Raw genomic sequence first — 18916 nt, 5'->3', positions numbered from 1 at the left:
ACGTGTCCGCAAGAACTCTTAATTCAGTCACGTACTTATCAATCGATTCACCCGCGTTCTGGTTTCTGGAGAAAAACCTGTATCTCTCAACCGTTTCATTTGGTTTAGGATTACAGTGTTTGTCGAACACCGCTATTAGCTTGTCCAAAGTTTCCTCCCTCTGCTCTTCCAGTCCAAGTGTTGCCCACAACGTTCTTCCCAGTTCCCTGCCGGTTTCTCCAATCAAGTATTTGAACACTTTTACCTTTGTCTTGTCGTCTGACGCAGCCAAAGTTATGTCCACATACAATGAAAACTCATCTTTCCACGTCTTCCAAGTCTTCGCCAGGCAGCTGGAATGCCAATCCAATGTGGCGGGAGGTTTCAAACCGAGTGCATCCATTGTCTTTTCACGTTCGTTGATGCTGTCCTCCGCTTCTTCTTTCACTTCCCTTTCGTCACTCGACATCCGTTAGCGTCTATGAGTTCGATAATACTTCTGACACCATGTTTTATGTTAGATTTTCCATTAATTAATGACGACTAGCACACCGATGTATGTCACTCAGCTTTACCGGAAACTTCAGTGTTTACATTGACAGTTGGTGCCCCCTTATAACCGCACCGGGTGAAACACATACATTGTAACATGCATCAAACCTTAGGTACCGGTATCATTTTCCGTTCATTCTGTGATTTTTGGACTGTGTACTCTAATGAAGGATATTTAGTTACAATCGCGGGACTTAAATTCGGGTCTGGGTTAATTTTGTGTTTGTGTTCATTTTTTTAATGTGGGCGCATGCGACTTATATACAGGTGCGGCTTGTGTAAGTACAAAATCGGTTTTCCTCTTAAAATGTGGTGGCTGCGGCTTATAATCAGGTGTGCTCTATAGTCCGGAATTTACGGTAAATCAAAAAATGAGTTTGGTGATGAAATGTATTTGATGTAAATGTATAATTAACAAATCATTAATGTGAATATTTTAATTTCAACATCAGAATAAACTTAGCTTGTGCTTACCTGATCCAAGGACTTTTGCCTCCCAGTTGCCTCCCAAGCTGTACAGAAGTATGTAAACAAAAACAAAAGTGTGAAGGAACTTTTTTATTGTTGTCATTGTGGTGGGATTGGAATGTGATACCAGGTAAGTGACTCTGGTGGGTCTCGTAAGTCTCTGTGCTGAGTACTGTTGAAGGGGCTTCCCAAGAAAACACTGAAACAGGTGTCTCCAACTTGAACAACGCTGCGAATACATATGCTCATCGGAGCGATACTGGTTAGCATGGGAATGGGGGCTGAGTTAAAATGACAGAGGAGAATGACGAGTTGATTGGCGCGCAGAATGGCACCACTGATATCTTCGACGTCGAGATGCCATCTTGGCCAACAGCCTCGCAGACAGACGACACTTGTAAACACCTTGAAATAAGCTGCAATCATCAGAAGCTGAAAAAAGCGGACAAAATGGGGGCTGGGCACAGGCTCTCGTCAGGCCCCTGTAACTCTTGATAAACATTCAATCCCATTACAAAATTTTCACAAGAAAATGTATCAATGTTGCAGGTTTTTCATATTATATTGTTAAGGGCCCGGTCACACAGCCGTTTGCGGCTGAATCACGGCCAGAAATTTTTGCCTGTGAGGCGGACGCTATTGGACGCTTTGAGATCGTCATACAGACGAGATACAGCAGTGCTTAACATGCGGTCGGAAATTCACGCGCGGTTGGCAGCGCGAAAAAGTTTTGCGCTGCTCAATACTTTAGAGCACGGGTGAACAGCCTTTCACGGGCGTATCGAGGCTGTATCACGGCCAGCCTCGTGAATTTGCGTAGGAGTCGGATTTGGGCACAACACCGGCTCGGGAGCTTTTATACCCGAGGTCCACAAATTGACGGCGTCTGTTTTGCGGGCATACCACCGATGAACAGCGGGTTGGACAATTTTGCGCATTTTCCATCGCGGGCAACCACGGACAAAAAAAAACAACGCAAAATTTTACCCGCGATACAGACGCAAACGGCTGTGTGACCGGGCCCTAAGGAATGAGGAGAAAGATGGGAAAAGAAAAACAATTATTGGAAAATATCAAATACTGTGTCCTGTGTGTGCTTTATTTTCCCCTGTGCATAACTGCTTTAATCATACTTTGATCAGAGGTGTTCAGGAACATAAGTTCAAGGAATGGGGGCCATTCTGGAAACGTCTTGCTTTTTTTTTTTTTTTTTGTCAGTGTAGCATTAAAATGGTGAAAGTACAAAAAAGCCTGCTTCTTGTAGAGTCCAAATGCCAACTCAAAACTCAAAAGATGAATAAAGAAGTTTATTCGAGCATGTCGAAGAAATGCACGACTTGCGTGCAGCTGAGGTTGTAATCATGACTTAAGCCAGGAGATGGCGGCAGAGAGTAACAAAGTTTCCAAATTCAGTACAGCTCCTTTAAACAATAACTTTGAAAAAAGACTGAAGCAAGAATTGAACCATGGGTAAAAGCCTCGCCCTCAAACGCGGTGAGCTAATCACAGTGTGTGTAACAAAACCACTACACTCGGACATTCTGAGTTCTTTTGTCTATAGAATTGTATTGCAGTTTGTCAGTTACAGTCTCTTTGTTGTGTTTTTTCTTGCATTTAAAACTCTGAAATGGTCAAAGGGTGTGCATAAAAATATGATAAGAGGAATCCTGATAAGCTGGGCAATGGTGTGTATTTTTTACCTTTTCCAAAGCCACATTCAAATCGAGACAAATGTCTGCTTTGGCTAAAGCTTTATGGTCATCCACAGCACCAACTCAACGTGGATTCAGTGAATAAGGATATGTACATCTGTTCTAGCATAAGTCAACATATTAGTTGAGGCAACATGTTGTCACTTTGATGGAGTGAAATATCAAGTTAATAATCAGGTTTATGTCTCTAACATTCAGCTGACGTTTGTTAACGTTAGCTCTTGGCTGAGTTCTACATAACGTCACTTTGTTTTCGGAGAGTTCAGTGGCCAATTATGTGCTAGTTTTTGTACTTTGGTAATCATACGCGAGTTAAAAAAATCTTGCTGGGCTAATGCATAGTTGTAGCTAAGTTTAGATTAAAAAAGCTAGTAGCAATAACAAATCCAATTTAAGTCACATCAAGTTAGGTTGACCAGTTGAAGGTAAATCATATTTCTTACGCTGCAGTAAATAAACAATGCTGATCCTCCATCTTGTTGTTTAAGATGACAACAAGATTAGGTTTATCATGTTTACATTGTGACCTGTATATTTATGCCTGAAGCTGAAGCTTTAGAACGGCCTTATCAACACTGACATTATTAATAAAAAACCCTAATTCATAGTTAAAGCCCTTTTGGTAATTTGGAGATGAAATGTGATCTTTCTGGGCCCAAAAAGAATAACTCGCATCCTGCAAAATGTCTAGTACAGGGACACTTGACATGGCGCTCTTAACAGAATGTTGATTGTTTATCCGAGTGAGTGAAGTGGGCAGGGCTTGGCCATAGGTCAATTCCACTGTGTGCTTATTTTTTAGAAAAAGTATCTAACATAAGGGATGATGGCGGTGGCAAGTCCTTCTTTGGTTACTGGAACTCTATCCCGACTTCGGTGAAAGGCGGCTCCAACTTGATGTGGTGAGTGGCGGCGTGTTCCCACATGGCTTTCTTGTGCAGGAAGGAAAGGTCACAACTGTCGCAGGAGTAAGTCTTGACCCTACCAGTCTTAGTGGAGTGCGTACGCCGGTGTTTCTTCATATGGTAGGAGAGCCGGAAGGCCTTTTGGCACACATCGCACTTAAACGGCTTCTCGCCCGTGTGGATGCGCACGTGAGACTTGAGGTAGCCTGACTGGATGAAGGCCTTGCCGCACACGTCGCACTTGTACGGCCGCTCGCCCGTGTGGTAGCGGGTGTGGAGCCGCAACTCGTTCGCAGTGAGGAAGGTCTTACCGCACACGGTGCATTGGTGTGGACGCTCGCCCGTGTGGATGAGCTCGTGGCGCTTGAGTGAAGTCTCCTTCATGAACTGCTTGCCGCAGATGGCGCACGGGTAGCGCACGCCGATGTGCACCTGTCGGGCATGAAAATGGGTCAGGGGTTAAAAGAGTGCCTACCGGACAAAATATTTAGGTCTGTTGATCTGCACTGTGTTTCAGTTATCTACAGGAGGCACCACACAACACAAATACATCTTGGGGTGACCCCTCACTACTTGGTGCTTCGGTTTTAGCTGGTTCACGGATTTTGAATTAAATTGTCTTAATTGTCATTAATATCAATGTATCGTGCATTGTGTTTCGAGCAGACAGCATAAATGCTTTCACAGTAACAGGTCAGACAGGGCTTTGTGTGCGATTGTCAGACAAACAGTCAAAGGGGGCGGGCGCGCAAATAAATGTGTACACCCACTCCAAAAATCTGCAGAGCACGGCTACAAATTAGCTAGTATTTCAGCGGTTTGTTACATTAAAAATGAATTCATCAATTAAATCTGACTCAGAGGAAAGTCAAAAAAGCGCAAAGAAGTGGTGATCACCAGCGGGTGCTACTTAGATTGTTATTGGGTCCGGGAAGTGACTGAGGCAGCATTGGGAGAGAAAGCAATAGCGGTGGCTGATGCCTACAGCCACATAACAAGCCACCCCTGCCAAGCCTGTATCTTACCAATGCCAGATCCATTACCCGTGAAATGGATGACCTGGAGCTACAACTCGTGGGAAACCGCTTCATTAGGGATGGTTGCATCTTAATCTTTATGGAGACTTGGCTTAATTCAAAGATACGTGATGTTAATGTGCCGCTAACCAGCTGCTTTCTGAATGGCGTTTTTTACACTGAAAGGAGAAGCTTTCAAATGTTATTGTTTTATATAATAACAACGACCATTTATTGAACTGCAATTCTGTGTCTTTATTTGATCTATATTTGTTATTTTGTATACTTTCAGTCAGTAAGGACTTCATCTCAAGGTAAGTTGGACCCATGGGGGCATTTATAGAGGGGCGTTGCTACTTTGTGGATTTTTGAAGTTTTGCTGGTGGTTCTGCCCCCCATTAACCACGATAACCGAGGTAACACTGTACTTCCGCCTGCGCAAACTTCCTGATCTGAATTCAAACGCACCACCCCTAACACCCGCTCGACTTTCAGGAAATCTCACAAAACCCCCTTTCCCCCTCGAAAAAGTTTCTCCTTAACTGTACACAATTCACATTTGTCACCTTTTTTACTTAAAAAATGGCGATTTTTCAAAAGGAGAGAAAGTTTCATGTCTGACCTGCTCCACGTGGTTGGTGAGCTGCTGCTTGGTGCGGTAGGCCGCCTCGCACTGCGTGCATCCCCACGGCCGCTCTTCTGAGTGCGTGCCCATGTGCACGGTGAGCTCGGACGCCGAACGGTAACATTTGCCGCACTGCCAGCACAGGAAGGGCCGCTCGCCCGTGTGCTTGCGCTGATGCACTGTCAAGCAGTTGGAAGAGCGGAAGCGCTCGGGGCACGAATCGCAGGCGAAGGGGAAATCACCCTTGTGGATGCGCTGGTGGATGGCCAGGTAAGAGAGCTGGGAAAAGGTCTTGTCGCATTGTGAGCATGGGTAGGGCCCGGTGAAAGCGTGCTGCTTCTCGTAGTGCTCGCGCAGGCGGCGCAGCAGCGTGAAGCTCTTGTCGCACATGGTGCACGGCATTGGCCGGTGCATCAGCTGGTGCCTCTCGAAGGCCGCTTCACTGCCCATGATTTTGCCACATTCCTTGCAGTACAGCGGGTCATGGATCCTTTGATGCACCTTCGATGATAGGAAGACACTTTGTCACAACAAAACTACTACTAATTCCCCCTAAAAAAAAGGCACACTCCCATGCTTGGGCCTCCAACATATTTAATGTTCAACCGGGCACTCTAAAAAACATCTATTGGCATATTTTGTGTGTTTCAAAACAACTTGGATGAAATGTTCCCTTTATAAACAAAGACAATAAAACACAACTTGTACAGTTAAATGCAAACGTGAAAAATTGGAGTGAATTATGTTAACCGTTTTCATCATGCATTGCCAGGGCATTAGTTTTAAGACCATATTGCAGGGGGCGGGAATCTTTTTACCCACAGAGCCATAAAAGCAAAAATATGTTGATACTTTTTTTTGAGAGAGACTCACTGTATATTTCAAGACAAAATTCAAAATAAACGGCATACATGCTGAACAGACAAATGCTAATTCTTCAGCACATTTCATTTCAATCTGTGACGTTTGATGACTTGACAAATGAAAAATAATATTAATACCAGAGCCAATGTCCCATATCAATTCAAATATACCCCTTAAAATTTGTCTCCTTCCCACAGTTATTTAAGAGTGTTGAGGTTTTTTTTTTGTCCTAAATAATGGTTTCAAAACAAGGTGCGAGCAAAATTATTTGGTAAAAATGTCACAAAAAAACAGTAAACAACGATACCAACATATTTACTTTCAGTGCAGACGGCGCTGGGCGAGGAGGAGTGTTTGCGTGTTGTGTATAGCTTTGCCAATTCCTACCGCTAACCCATTCTAATTCCTCTAGGTGCTTTGGTAAAGATCTTTTGTGTTTAAAAGATGTTTTTTGGCTATTCATCATACAGTGTCTCAACAATAAACATATATATATAAAGGATTTTTTGCTATTTACAGTCAAAACAGTGTCTGTTGCTGTGACACATTGACTATAAACTGTAGTTCAAATTGTGTCCTATATAGACTGGAATAAACCCAGTGAACAGTCAATATTGGCTCCGCTTTGCATGTACGACAATACATTAAACAATTGTGCAAGTTCTATTTTATCTCCGGACCATAGGTTAGCGATCCTTGCTCTTTTGGAATATACAAAAAATAAATGCATCAATCATTTTTTTTCTCTGGCCCGTTCCTATGTGCAACATTTTTTTTCAACTCAGCAACTCAAAATGTTTTGAAAGATCTTGTGCGATGTAAAAAAGTACACCTATCATTTATTCTTCGCTGCAATACCCATGTTTCCCCAATAGATGACCCACATAAACTATATTAAACCTTTGGAGTTGATCAGTTGATTGTTTGGATCCCTTAACCACTAGGGTCGTGGGGGGACCATTTCCTGTGGTGGGTCTTTGGCAAGTACAGCCTGGTGGCGCCCATCATATGTTTGAAAACTTTGGATGGCACAATCCAATCTCAGCGGCAGGTTTGGTGACACACATGCACAACCGAATCAACAGTAAGTCTTTCATGCATGCTCTGACCAAACAGCCTAGCTTGAAGGGATAATTCACTGGGAGAACTTCTCATTTTACTTCTGTTTTTGCTTCATTTAAATTAAAGCGTTTATGCTCCTTTGGACCTAAAAATATGAAAAAAGGACAGCGCAGTCGCAAGATTTGAGAATTGACATAAAGTTAACAGCGGCGATGCACTTAAATTCAAATAAGTGTTAAACAAATGTTGATTACTTGATGAGAAAATGTAACAGGCTCATAATCCAGTTTTGCTTTTTGTTGATGAAAGTAGTAACATGCCAAAGACGTCTATCTCGCATATTTTAGAATGCACAAGCTTATTAACATGTAAAAACCATAAAAACTTGCCTTTATTAAGCATCTAAGCTGCACATTAAAGTATACAGCACTCAAAGCAAACGTTTAAATCATGTAAATGTCATGGCTAAATTATTTTCTGTATTTTGCACTTTATTTGTATAAAAATTGTGTTTATCAAGAAAAAAACGCACACTACAAAAATCTAATGTGATAAAAAAAAAACTTCTGAACTTGCCCTATTGAATTTTGGGTGTTTTCCCCATTTATTTGATCAAATGTAATGCTTAAAAGTACATGTTTTATTATTTTGCTTTAACTCATTCACTTCATTTTGATGAAAAGTATTGGATAGGGATTCAGCAAATACCTAAAATGAAATCATTCAAACAACGTTGTTGTTTTTTCTCCTGGAACGGACCCACTCTAAACACTTTGAAACCCAATGTGGTCCATGAGTCAAAAAGTTTACCTACCCCTGTTCTAGAATGTCAAGGAAATACAAATATGTAAAAACAAAAATGTGATTCCTTTGGCCATAATTACACGTGTCTCATCTAAAAATCAGAGATCAGGAAACTCCCAAATTTCCTAGATGCTTGTGACAAAAACAAAGATTGCCTTTTATATTGAGACCTAAACCACACATTTTGTAACTAGTGTTTTGGCACCATCTAGTGGCATTTTAGTCAAAAACACATTGCAACGAAGTTAGAAATGCATAAGCCCCCAGACAGCCTTCTCCCCAAGAACAGTTATGTTAGCTTCCATGCTCTAGACTTCTCGTTACTTGCAACACAAATTGGTTCTTGTCTACTAAGTTCTTAGGATAAAAGTGTTCCTAGTTGAGAGCTAAAAACAACCTTAAACCAAAACCAAACAAGGAGCCAACAAGTCAGCCAAGTTAGGTGGGGAACAGCCTCACCTTGAGCATAGTGATGCTCTTGAACTCCTTGCCACATGCACTGCACGCCATGACGTCACGCAGGTCCTCCTTGCACACGTTCTCCTGGTGCTCTTTGAGGGCCGAGAGGAACTCAAAATGCTTGCCGCAGTTGGAGCACCACACGGGGATCTGTAGAGCCTGGGCCTCGCCTTGGCTGGACCCAGCCTTGGCCTCCTTCTTCCAAGAGTAGCGGGCTGTCTTCTTGTGGCAGATGGCATAGATTTGGTGGCGTTTGAGGCCGTGCAGGTGCTTGAAGCGCTTTTTGCAGTGCACGCAGTGGAAGGGCCGATCTTCCGTGTGGCTCTGCATGTGGCGGTTCAGGGTCTTGATGCTGTCAAAAGAGCTCGCACACACCGGGCACACTTTGATCATTTTACCGCATCCCAAAGACCCTGAGGTGACATTGGAGGTTTCAGCGATGTCCACTGGGTTCTGCTCGGCTTCAGCCAGAATCTGCTCCACGCTTTTGCTGGGCTCCTCGCGGACACCCTCGTGGTCGTGGATTATCTGGTGCTTCTTTAGCGTGTCGCGGTACTTAAAGCCCTTGTCACAGCTGACGCATATGAAGGGCCTCTCCTCTGTGTGCGAGCGCAGGTGCTTGTCCATGTCAGCACTGCAAGGCAGATTGCGGCTGCAGATGGGGCAAACTTTGCCCTCGAGTGGCGCCTCTGGATGCAGATCAAGGATCTGCTTTTCATGCTGCTCAAGTTCTTGACTTTTGCAGGAGTCCTTCTGGTGTCGCTTAAGGACGTACCGAGTCTTGAACCTCTTTCCACAGAAGGAGCACTTGTGTGGCCGCTCATCAGAGTGCGTCGTCATGTGCCGGTCCATGTCTACCTGCCTGGCGAAGAACTTCCCGCAGAAGGGACAGTTTTTGTTTTCGGACATCACCTGATCTTCAGGTTCTGCCATGGTCATCTCATTGTCAATATTGTCATCATCCTGCTCGTGGACACGCATGTTGTGGCGCTTCATGTCGTACAAGTCGCGGAAGCGCTTGTCGCAGTGGGAGCACTTGTACTTGAGTTCACGGTTCTCCAAGTGGGTCTCTTGGTGCCGTCTCATAGCGGCAGCGCGCAGGAAGTATTTGCCGCACACCGGGCATGTCTTGTTCTTCGAGTGCTTCTTCCTCTGATGCTTAACCTGCTCGGAAGAGTCTTCATCCTTCTCTGCCTCAGCGGCTTCCCTTTTCAGCTGCAGACGTTTGCTCTGTTTGAGTGGCTGGAATGCTGCTGGTTTCAATGAATTGTCATCTGCTTTTTCGCCCTCTTCTTCTTTTTCCTCCTCCTCCACCTCCTCTTCAGGCGCTGGTTCTATAAAGCCAGGCGTCTGTTCAATATGTATGTAGTCCAAGAGCGTGACCGTCTCGCCCTCCACCTGCACGGTTACACATCCCTCCATCTGTTCGCTGGGTGGCTGCAGCTGCATCTGGTCGGCATCAATGATCACCTTCTGCAGCTGCGGAAGGGACAGCGAGGACAGGATGCAGTTCCCAAAGGAGGAAAGGATGCTTTGAGATTCATCTAGTGAGAAGAGCAAATAAGAATCAAAACCTATTTTTACATTCTATTCTGCATGCAAAAGAGCTTTACCGGTAACATCAAAATGCCTGAGTGCAGTATGGTGCAAGAGTACTGCCTTTAAGTGATGCAGGTTAGGAACTGAGTGGACGCATTCATCCAAAATCTCTCGGTTTGCGCTCAACAAAGCAGCCGTCTGAAAAGGAAAGAAACAAAAAAAAAACTCTCAATTGTTCATTATAATTTCATCTCAAAAAGAAATTTCTCATTTGGACTCACTGTAACTTCCACTACAACCCATAAAGAAATATCATTTTTTTCAAGGTGCACCATCCTGTAAGGCGCAGTCTGTAACGTGGCCATTGCTGTATTTAACATACATAAGGACCACCTAATGATAGGGTGCGGGCAACTTTGTTCGCCTTACAACAAGAACACACACACGCACAGGTATGATCTTGGGCCCAGGCCTCAACCTGGCCTGAATTTCGGGCCGGGTTCAAGCATAAAATGTCACTCATCAGTTCAGATCGGTCTGGTCAGGCTTCTCTCTTATTATTTGTTTTAAAATTATCCACGCGTTATTTTCTGTCTTTTTTTCTTTCTTGAGGATCCGCAGTGCGAATTCCGCGCACGATGCCTGCTGTTCGGCGCATTTGCCGGGACAACGGCGCTTAAGCTGCCCGGCGAATTTGTTGCTGCCCGACAGCACTGTCGGACACAGCGAAGCATGAACAGTGCGAGGTCGAGGTAATTGTCGGAGACAGCCCTAATCACCCTTCGTCCTAAAAAAAAACAAGAAAACTTCAAGCTTGCTTTGGGCTCTGTCCCCCAAATCAACTTAATCGGTTGGGCTCTGACTGGTTTGGGCTTTTTTACCCGCGGCTAGGTCGGGATGAGTTTTTTAGCCCCTCTTACCTCTACACAAAAGTGTGTGTATTTGAAAATGAAGATGTAGCAAAACGGAGTTTGCTTTTAATAGATGCAAGTATTTTTTATAACCATCAATCAACATGGGCATGGTAAAACACATGGCTAAAATAAACACAAAAATACGTTTGGAACAAAAAAAAATTCTAAGGGTAATCATTGTCAATCAAACCAATATCCTCATCCTCTGTTACTGATTTCTACAGCTACACCGAATGTCTATCAAACGTGACAGGTTCACTTTCAGAGTCCTTTTCTGTGCTGTGCGGCTTCTTTGAAATACCGGTTTTCATTAAAGCTCGAACAATAGTTCGAGCAGAAACGTTAGGCCAGGCATCCACAGTCCGTCCGGAATGATGGAAAGCTCAGTTTTAAGTTGCTTCACTTGTTTTTCCCAAATCAGCTGTGAATCCCCACTCAGATGAGGAACCATAAGAAGATGCGATCAGCGCTATTGGCACACGACGCTATCACCAAACACCAGAAGACGTTTTCAGAGAGGATTCACGTTGTGTTGATCAAATATTTGGGATCACAGGACCATTTTACCTGGATATTGACATTGCTTAGGCAGCAAATTTTCGAATTTCTTAAGTCTTCTGAGGGTATATAGAAAAATAATGTGATGTGTAAGATGTAATTCACGCTAAAAGAAGACGGCATGACGATGCAAAAGATACAGTGGAAAGTTAATGGAGAAATCGCAACACTGGCACTAAGGTAAATCAAAATACTAGTTGCTAGTGGTGACTCTCGCAGATGGTGTCTGATATACGCAGATATCAAATTGGTCACGCATAGTCACAGTTCTACCACAATGTTCTGCATGACATACATACAGTGTAGGTGTCCTTTCAACCTCTTCTTTCATACACAAATAATGACCACACTTCACTTTTAAACCTTCTCATGGTGTCCTCTACTTCGTCCGCTTCACAACAAGAACATGGCCCTCGGACACGGCCCGCTTGACTACATCACAAGGGACTTCTGTCCATTGGGTGATATTGACTGTTTGGTCGGTAAGCTAGAAAGGTGTCAGTTCCCAAGCTTGTGGTAAAAGCATCTGGTTTGCTACCTCGTGGACTCCCAAGGGCAAACTATAGATCCAACCATAGATCTTGAAAAAGGGTTCACCCGTTAAGCTTCTGTTAACGGAATGAGGATATCATCCTTGACCAGGGCTAAGGCCTTTGGCTCACATGTAACCACCATTCTCTTGCTGCTGGTGGGTGAATCTGTAGCCAAGCGCTTTTTAGTAGTGTCTTCGATTAGCTGCATGTGTTGATGCCGAGTACAAGCTTTCCGTGAGAAAGTGACTATGGTGTGGTACCTGATTACAGACAACACACACACACATTCGAAGGAAATTGAATAGTTTTTTGTGCACGTCGTAGGCGTGAAAATAACCGAGTTATATCCTTATCTTTGGGTTTTATAAAAGGAGCACCTAAAGTCTAAATGAGTGTGAAGTATATTTTTCAAATCGCTCAATGTTTTATTAAAAGAGAGAAATATTCAAATACAGGCTATTTCAGTGCAGTAGTGCGCATGATTTCTTAAACAAAAAAATAATAATTTAGCTTAAATCCTGGTTTCACTGTAGTTCTTGTATTGTTTCTAAATGGACTAAAAAATGATGGTTAAAATGACACCAGACACGATGATGAGTTCAAATGATTGATAGACGAAGTTTTCAAAGTTGTTTTGGGGACGGTTCTCATATAAGCTTTTGGCGTCAACCAGTTATATCCCCTTATTCTTATTTGTTCATTTTGTGATGTGACATTTGTTGCAACATGATTAAAGGAAAAAGTAAATGTGAAAATACAACCACAGTACCTGCTGGATGTCTGGAACAGGCAGAAACTTATCCAGCCTCGAAAGGAAGTCCAGCATGAGCACCTGCAGAGCGCTGTCATACTCTGGTCCAAAGGTGGTAGGAAACACCTCCTGGAAAGCAGTGAACAGGTTTAAAATCTGACTCCTATAATCATTATTTTATTTTGACAATACAAACAAACCTGAAAGAACTTGTTCTTCTCTTCTGGATCTTTCATAAGCAGTTTGATCTGATCCACAAAGTTTGATTCAGAAAATTGGACCTCAGCAAAGCATGGCTAAAATACAAGTGTGAGCAGTTTAGGTAGATGATAATAAAAGACACGCATTGGAGTTCCATTTCAAATTCGAACCTGAGCTCTCCATGTTGATATGAGGTCCTTGATTCGACTCAGATGTATTTCAATAGTGCCCTTATCAGTGTTCTCCTCAGATCGACACAATTCCAAAACCACCTGCAACAAATTTCACGTCACTCGGTAGTATTGTGTCTGGGACATTCACTGTCACAGTTCACTTAAATGCTTTCCTTTTTAAACCCACCCGTGCCCGGAGACCAAGCAGCAGCTGTGTCCTTTGGTCGACACTCAGGAGTTCAGGTAAAATGTTTGTGACGGTGCTGACAAACTCTTCCACCGTGCCATAATCCTGCACATCGCCGCCCTGCACTACCTGCCACATGGCGGCAGACACCAGGCGCAGAGGGGGAATGAAGAGGCGCAGGGAAGGAAGCAAGAGAGGTGCATCTGGACACACATTAAAGGAGCATTTTGTTATGAATCATTCATACAATACATACTTTTATTTTAGTTGTACTGGTTACCAGTCAATAACAAGCCCCTTTAGACAAAAATTTTTTATGATGAATCCAAAGAACAAACGAAACACGCAAAAACGCCGGCCAAGCATCCCAAACTATTTGATTGGGTGAGCGATAGAGGGGAGGATCTCTCCACACTTAGCACACTCCTTTAAATACATTCTTATCCTTCTTGTTTGCGGTATTCTGTGAATGTTTTTTTTCTTACAAAATTAAAGAACTTTGCTGGTATCTTATTTTGAAAACGACAAAAATGATGGTCGAAATGAGCCTCAACAATCTGAAGTAAGTACGGTTGACGTATAAATTCTAAGCGGTACGTATATATATATATGGGACACATGGCATTATTATTTCCTAGATTTTATCAATTCATCAAACGTCACACAGCAAAATAGAATGTCTTGAACATTTTGCTTTTTTCTGGAGTGAGGGTTTGGGGTTTTTTTTTTTGTCTTAAAATATATGGTTTGGCTATCAAAAACCCCTGAACATTTTCAAGATTTTACTTTATAAATAATTGTTCGAATCAGCGATTTCAGTTAAATATATCAAATAGTATACAAACAAAGTGATATTGGAGAAGTAAAATGTAGTTTATAGGATTTACAGAAAATCTGCAATACTTGCCTAAACAAAAGTAGGCAGGTGCATAAATTTGGGCACCCCAACAGAAAAATTACATCAATATTTAATATATCTTCCGTTTGCAGAAATAACAGCCTCTAAACGTTTCCTATAGCTTCCAACGAGGGTCTGGATTCTGGTTAAAAGGTATTTTCGACCATTCTTCCTTACAAAACATCTCCACTTCAGTCAGGTTTGATAGTTTCTAAGCATGGACAGCCCGCTATTAATCACACCAGAGATTTTCAATAATATATAGGTCTGGGGACTGAGATAGCCATTCCAGAACATTGTACTTGTTCCTCTGCATGAATGCCTTAGTAGAATCTGAGCAGTGTTTGGGGTCGTTGTCTTGTTGTAGTATCCAGTCCTGGCGCAACTTCAGCTTTGTTACTGATTGAAGAACATCGTTCACAAGAATCTGCTGACTGGAATCCATGCGACCTTCAACTTTAATAAGATTGGCAGGACCTGCACTGGCCACACAGCCCCACAGCATGATGGAACGACCATAAAATCTTACTGTGGGAAGCAAGTGATTGTCTTGGAATGCTGTGTTCTTCTTCTGCCATGCATACCGCCCCTTATTATGTCCAAACGGGGTAGACTGCTGGAAGTGTGAATTTCCCTACGGGGATGAATAAAGTATCTATCTATCTATCTATCTATCTATCAAATAACTAAATTTTAGCTTCGTCAGTCCACAGCACCTTATTCCAAAATGAAGCTCACTTGTCCAAATGTGCTTTAGCATGCCACAGTACTCTCACATACAGCATCTCCTTGTGCAAAGTGCGCTGAATAGTTGAACGATGCGCAGTGACACCATCTGCAGCAAGTTCATGTTGTAGGTCTTTGAAGCTGATCGGTGGGTTGAGTTTGACTTAACAAGAACTGTGCCTGTGCTTTTCCATTTCATATTGTCAAATATAAAAAAATTGTGAATATGCTTGATGGCTGTGTTTTGCTGCTGTTGGTGTCAGTGGATTTGTTCAGACCGAGGACAATCGACTTTGGCCTGGACGGATCTATTGACACTAACAAAGATGTTATATAATGAAATTGTGAATATGTTTGATTTTCGAGAAGGTTTGTTCAAACCTCACTTTGTGTTTGCTGTTAAAAACGTAATATTGGAATATAATATTGTGAATGTGCTTAATTGCTGATTGTCATGATTGTTTTCTGTTTTTAGTGTCAATAAATTTGTTCAAACCAAAAAAAGGTAGAAATTGAGAGCTGAAATCTCTGAGCTAGCTATTTGTATCCGTCCCCTAAACCATGATGTTGAACAATATTTGTTTTCAGGTCATTTGACAGTTGTTCTGATGCTCCCATGTTGCCACTCTTCAGAGAAGATGCAAAGAGGAGCAACTTGCAACTGGCCGCCTTAAATACCTTTTCTCATGATTGGCTTCACTTTGTATGTAGGTCAAGGGTCAATGAGCTTACCAAACAAATTTTGTGTTCCAGTAATTAGGGCTAAATCCAAATCAATAAAACAACAAGGGTGCACCAACCTACTTTTGTTTGAGTAATTATTGCACACTTTCTATTAATCTTATGAACTACATTTCACTTCTCAGATATCATTGTGTTTGTCTGCTATACGATATATTTAACTGAAATTGCTAATCCGAACTACCAATGATTTATAAAGGAAAATCTTCAAAATGATCAGGGGTGCCCAAACTTTTGCATACTACTTTATGGTACTGCTACATAAACCTATCATTAACAATGGACCCAACAGAAGACATGCAAAAAAGTGGACAGGGGAAAAAAAAAAGAGGAAGAGACTTTCTGGCCATCCAAACAAAGCAAGAGATGATAGAAAGGTATGAAAGTTCAGAAACGTCAAGGAGGAAGATGCATCAGTCACTCTATCAGCCCAAGTTGAAGACATTTTGGCAAAATTCAGAATTTGTGGAAATGAATCACCCAGAAAAGTATTTACAGGTTGAGCTATCACTAATAATGATGAGGTCTGCATCGCGCATTCTTGACGGATTAATAAAAGCCGGCGAAAGCAGACATCATTGATGACTTTTTCAAGAAACCCAAGGCAAAATACACTGCTGAGGACCAGTAAACAAACAGGCCAATTAAAAGATAAAATAATGTTTTATTATTTCCTTTATTCTCCGTTTTTATACATTACATGCCTCTTACTAGATGTTTATTGTGGGGTAATCTAATTTCAATATGAATTTGTTTCATGTTCTGTTGCTCTTTTATAAATTATAAAAAAAATATATACGTTTACAGGGCTTGAAACGGATTAGCGCATTAACATTCGAAATGTGTCTTTACCTACAAATGTTTCAGGTTACAAAGCTACTCCCAGAACTTAATAAATTCATAAGTAGCGATTACACAGCTCGGTAGCCTAGATGGTAGGGCGCCCGCTCCGAGACTGGGAGGTCGCTGGTTCAAGCCTCGGCCGAGTCATACCTAAGACTTACAACATTGGTACTCATTGCCTCCATGGTTTGGAATTGGGGGATTTGGTCACCTAATGACTCCCAACACAGCAGTTGGGTCTAAAATGGCTGCGCCCTGTTTGGCTGCGGCTGCATCGGCTCGCTACAGTTTAACTGTACGGGTCAGGTGTATCGACATTTCGTTCTGTGTGCATGGTTACATAGAATGACAATAAAAGTAAATTCTATTCTTCTTCTACACTGTCCGGGGGGAAATGCATGTTGGCCTGGAGCGGAATGGTCACCACCAGGCTTTACTTGCCCAAGACACACCACAGGAAATGGTGCCCCATCGACCCTATTGCTTGAGGGATCCAACCAACCCATTATCTTCCGCTTATCCAAGGTCGGGTCGCGGTGGCAGCAGCCTTGACAGGGAAGCCCCAGCCACTTCTTCCAGCTCATCTGACAGGATCCCGAGGCGTTCCCAGGCCAGCCTGGAGACGTAGTCTCCCTGGTGTGTCCTGGGTTGTCCCCGGGGCCTTCTGCCGGTGGGACATGCTGGGAATCCCTCCCGAGGGAGGCGTACAGGAGGCATTCTCATAAGATGCCCAAGCCACCTCAACTGTTTCCTCTCAATACTGAGAAGTGGCTCTACAGGGAGTCCCTCTTGGATGACTGAGATTCTCACCTTATCTCTAAGAGCCCAGCTCATTTCAGCCACTTGAATATAATATAACATATATATATATATATATATATATACATATATACAGGGTTGGGTAGAGTTACTTTAACTTGATTACTTTCAATTACTTTTGGGATTACTCCAATACCAAATATGCTAATAAAAGACAAAATAAACTAAATATGAATAAAATTATGACTCACAACAAGTGGTAGGCTTTCTCTCCTGGCTTTAATCTCTTTGATCTCCGGCAAAACTAACATAAAATGCGACAGAAACAAAATTATAATAAATCCAAACAGCTTGCGACATGATTTTTGCTGTTCCGTGTATTCCGTTACTCCCTAAGCCTGCACAAAATTTAGTAATTTTATTCATATTTAGTTTCTTATAAATATATACATACATACATACAGGGCAGCACAGTGGTTAGCGCGTGTGCGGCACAGTTCTAAGGTCTTGGGAACCTTCTGTGTGGGTTCAAATCCAGCTACCGGACTTCCTGTGCGGAGTTTGTATGTTCTCCCCGTGCTTGCGTGGGTTTCCGTCGGGCACTCCGGTTTCCTCCCACATTCCAAAGACATGCATTTTAGGTGGATTGGCTGGTCCAATTTGTCCCTTGGTGCGAATGAGCGAGCGAGTTGTCTGTCCCTGTGTTTCCTGCGATTGGCTGGCAACCAGTTCAGGGTGTCCCCTGCCGATGATTGCTGGGATGGGCTCCAGCATCCCCGCGACCCTACTGAGGATAAACGGTGCAGCTAATGAGATGAGATATATACATATTACAGTATACATATTTGTGTTATGTGGAATTTTTATTAAAAAGGACTGCAAACCTTTATTGAGTCAATTCGTTGGCTAACTTAAATATAAATAAAGTTAACTGAACATAATAAAGCTCATCGTTTAAAGAGCTTAACTTTGTTACTACGCTATTTTGCATCGCGTCTTTAATTTACAACCAGACAAAGTAAAATACCTTTCTGGTGTAGTCACCAAACGTAAAAGATTAAAATCTGTGGCCATAACAACGGATACGGTTAAGCGAGTATCTCCACAAGTTCAGCAAAGACGTATCAGTAATCTTAATAATATTTATTTTTGCATAATTTAACAGTCGCCGATGTTCTGCAAGCTCAATGAATACACTTTGATCACAGCACAAAACCAGCGCCATATCAAGACGGGCTACGCCATGTTGCAAATCGGGCGCACACACGGTTAAAGAAAACCTCTGAAACTCACTAAGAGTAAAATATTAAATCAATTCTATTCGTCTCACCTTTTATAATGCTTTGCAGATCGTCCATGATTCTAAAACGATCCTTGGGGGAAAAAAGGGAAGATGAGTTACAGGTTTGACTGCGTCTTGATGTTGGCTCAGCGTGTTGACAGGAAAGGCGGCTCGATTTTCTCTCCTGACTGCGCAGGCGTCGTCCTTCTCAAAAGGTTTTCTGTCGTCTTCGTTCAGCAGTTCTTGGCATTGTAACGTTGGGCTTTACTAATTTTCGAAAAGGGATTTATAATGTTATTAATGAGTGGAAGCACAACGCTGCCATACAAAAGCAAACTTAGGGAAAAAGAGCGCAGCCTGAGGGA

At 42.5% G+C, this 18916-nt stretch overlaps 1 protein-coding gene across 1 annotated transcript; it reads right to left on the bottom strand.

Annotated features, from left to right (window-relative positions):
• Window positions 1-2502: 2502 nt before the first annotated feature.
• Window positions 2503-18916, bottom strand: LOC148356746 (uncharacterized). Its single transcript, XM_088348189.1, has 9 exons — window positions 18600-18916; window positions 13303-13505; window positions 13113-13214; window positions 12942-13037; window positions 12760-12870; window positions 10060-10183; window positions 8447-9990; window positions 5255-5758; window positions 2503-4048 (listed from the first exon to the last, which is right to left on the bottom strand). The coding sequence occupies exons 1-9, from the start codon at window positions 18625-18627 to the stop codon at window positions 3563-3565; spliced, it is 3198 nt and encodes a 1065-aa protein (XP_088204315.1). The 5' UTR covers window positions 18628-18916; the 3' UTR covers window positions 2503-3562.

Source organism: Urocampus carinirostris, chromosome 11, assembly GCF_059441175.1.
Source record: "Urocampus carinirostris isolate Australia breed hairy pipefish chromosome 11, RoL_Ucar_1.0, whole genome shotgun sequence".
NCBI lineage: Eukaryota > Metazoa > Chordata > Actinopteri > Syngnathiformes > Syngnathidae > Urocampus > Urocampus carinirostris.
The sequence above is the reverse complement of the archived record's forward strand: the minus strand, read 5'-3'. Positions and strand labels throughout refer to the sequence as shown.

What these genes read in the sequence shown, in the direction of transcription:
- LOC148356746 (XM_088348189.1), bottom strand. Translation starts at nt 18,627, where the DNA reads ATGGACGATCTGCAAAGCATTATAAAAG. An exon ending in CTGTTCCAGACATCCAGCAG is followed by an intron (nt 10,184 to 12,759) that starts GTACTGTGGTTG and finishes TTTCCTTTTCAG; the next exon opens with ACGGCTGCTTTGTTGAGCGC. An exon ending in AGAGCATCACTATGCTCAAG is followed by an intron (nt 5,759 to 8,446) that starts GTGAGGCTGTTC and finishes CTATCATCGAAG; the next exon opens with GTGCATCAAAGGATCCATGA.